This window comes from Egretta garzetta, unplaced genomic scaffold (assembly GCF_000687185.1).
Source record: "Egretta garzetta isolate BGI_Z169 unplaced genomic scaffold, ASM68718v1 scaffold767, whole genome shotgun sequence".
In the NCBI taxonomy this organism is placed as follows: domain Eukaryota; kingdom Metazoa; phylum Chordata; class Aves; order Pelecaniformes; family Ardeidae; genus Egretta; species Egretta garzetta.
In genome coordinates, this window is record NW_009260278.1 from 203444 (window position 1) to 205323 (window position 1880).

General features: G+C 58.6%; 1 protein-coding gene across 1 annotated transcript in view; it reads left to right on the forward strand.

Annotated features, from left to right (window-relative positions):
* Positions 1-1637: 1637 nt before the first annotated feature.
* The window catches only part of PTGER2 (prostaglandin E receptor 2), a 5785-nt gene continuing 5542 nt past the window's right edge, over positions 1638-1880 (forward strand). The window contains exons 1-2 of the mRNA XM_009642507.2: positions 1638-1647; positions 1735-1872. Of these exons, the coding sequence (XP_009640802.1) occupies positions 1638-1647; positions 1735-1872 (148 nt within the window). The remainder of the gene's footprint in view (positions 1648-1734; positions 1873-1880) is intronic.

Below are 1880 nucleotides of genomic sequence, written 5' to 3' on the forward strand. Positions count from 1 at the left end.
AGTGGGCCAACCCCGGAAATCTTCTCTTAGGGAAAAACAATGCCAACGGCCCTTGGGAGGCCATATGGTCCTTGTTAGAGGCAAGACACCCGGGATAAACATGGAAGCAAAAGGAAGAAAACAAACACTTCCCAAGAAACGGACAGATTATACCAAGTGGCACGCTCCTGGTTTTGAGCTCAGAAGGGGGAGAGAAAAAAAAACCCCAAAGCCCAGCAATTTTCCTATTACTGCAAAAATATCCCATCAGAGGCGATTGCCAGTTGAGAAGCCTGAAACCCCAAATGGGTCTTTAAGGCTCCATTAGCTGCCAGGAAAATGAGCTCCAGAAGATGCCAAAACCCCTTCCTGAGCTGTAACACGCAGAAAAGGAGCGGGAGGCTGGGAAAAGCCTTGGAGCAACCACCCTATGGGGTCCCTTCTGCTCGGAAAAGGTCTCCAGATGAGCAGACTGCAGCCTCCTAAGAAGCTCGGGTGGACCAGGGACAGGATTCGGCCTCAGCTCCGTTTTTAACCTGTTTTTTGAGGACACCACAGAGGGCTGAACGTGCTGGGGTTCCCATCCAGCCCTCAGGAAGCCAACAGGATCACTCCCACCCTTGGATGTGTCCATGCGCTTTGGTGCTCTGCTGGATCAGGTCTGCAGGGATGGGAGGGGAGTTGAAAGAAGCCCGGGGACGTGCGATTTTCTGGCCCACCTATGTGGAGGATTACTCTGGGAGTCAGCTAAAACACCTTCCCCTTCCGTCACAACCATTGCTCTGGCCGTGGGAATGGGGAGGGCTGGGGCTGTGGGTGCCCTGCCACCCACAGGGTGATGGCACCTCCTCCCCGCCGTGCTGAAGAAGCCTTTGAGCTGTGTGACGAACACAACCAAAGCGAGGAATAGGAGCAGCCCATCGGAAATGGAGGTGCTGTCACAAACCGCAGCTCACCCAGCCCTGGAGATTGCCATACAACCTATTTCCTTTACGAAGTTCCTGTTACAAAAGTGAGATTTTAAAAATATAACAGCCAAAATGTGCTTTTGGCAGCAACCTGCCGTGTCCATGCTGGAGTCGATCAACACTGCACCGCTTCACTGGGGTTTGGGGGGGACCGGAGCACTTTGCAAGGATGGTTTCCCATTAGGCACCTGAGCCCTGCCTGTCCCCCAGCCGAGCCAGATCCCAGGTCAGAGGCCAAGGACTTTGCTCTCAACAAGGTGGGGAGAGGATCAGTGTCATGACTGGGGAAATACAGCGAGGGCTTCCTGTGCCATCTGCTGAGCCCGAAGCCCTGGCAGAAGGAGCTTTCCTGGAGCTGGTATTTGGGGCAGATGAGCCACGCTCAGCCAGGCTTGCAGTGGGAGGAGGGGTTCCCTCCACCATCCCCTCCCACACCCCACTCCTGACCAGACACTGATGACATATAGGAAAGGGGGGCAACGGGGACACGGTGTGGGGCTGCCCCATGGGGCAGGGTGTTCTCTGGTCATGGGGACCCACTGGCACAGCCCAGGCTCAGCTGTGGCTCCCCAGCAGCCTGACCCACACCGGGCTGGTGGAGACAGCACCAGGGCTCATTGCACCTCAGGGTCCTCAGGTTGACACCGGGGCTCGCTGCCCACCCGGGGCTCCCGGGGCAGCACCGGCACCATGGCTCAACGTGAGCTCGGTGCTCCCAGGCCGGCACCGGGTATTGCTGGGAGTCAGGGAGCCCCGGATCGGTACTGGCTCTTGCTGTGCCTCTCAGGATCCCAGCTCGGCAGCGGGGCTGCCTCGGGGGTCCCGGAGCAGCACCGGGACTCTCGGACCAGACGGGGGCTGGCTGGGTGCAGGGCTCCTGGATCGGCACCGGGGCTGGCCATGCCGCTGGGCTCCCAGATCAGCGGTGGGGCT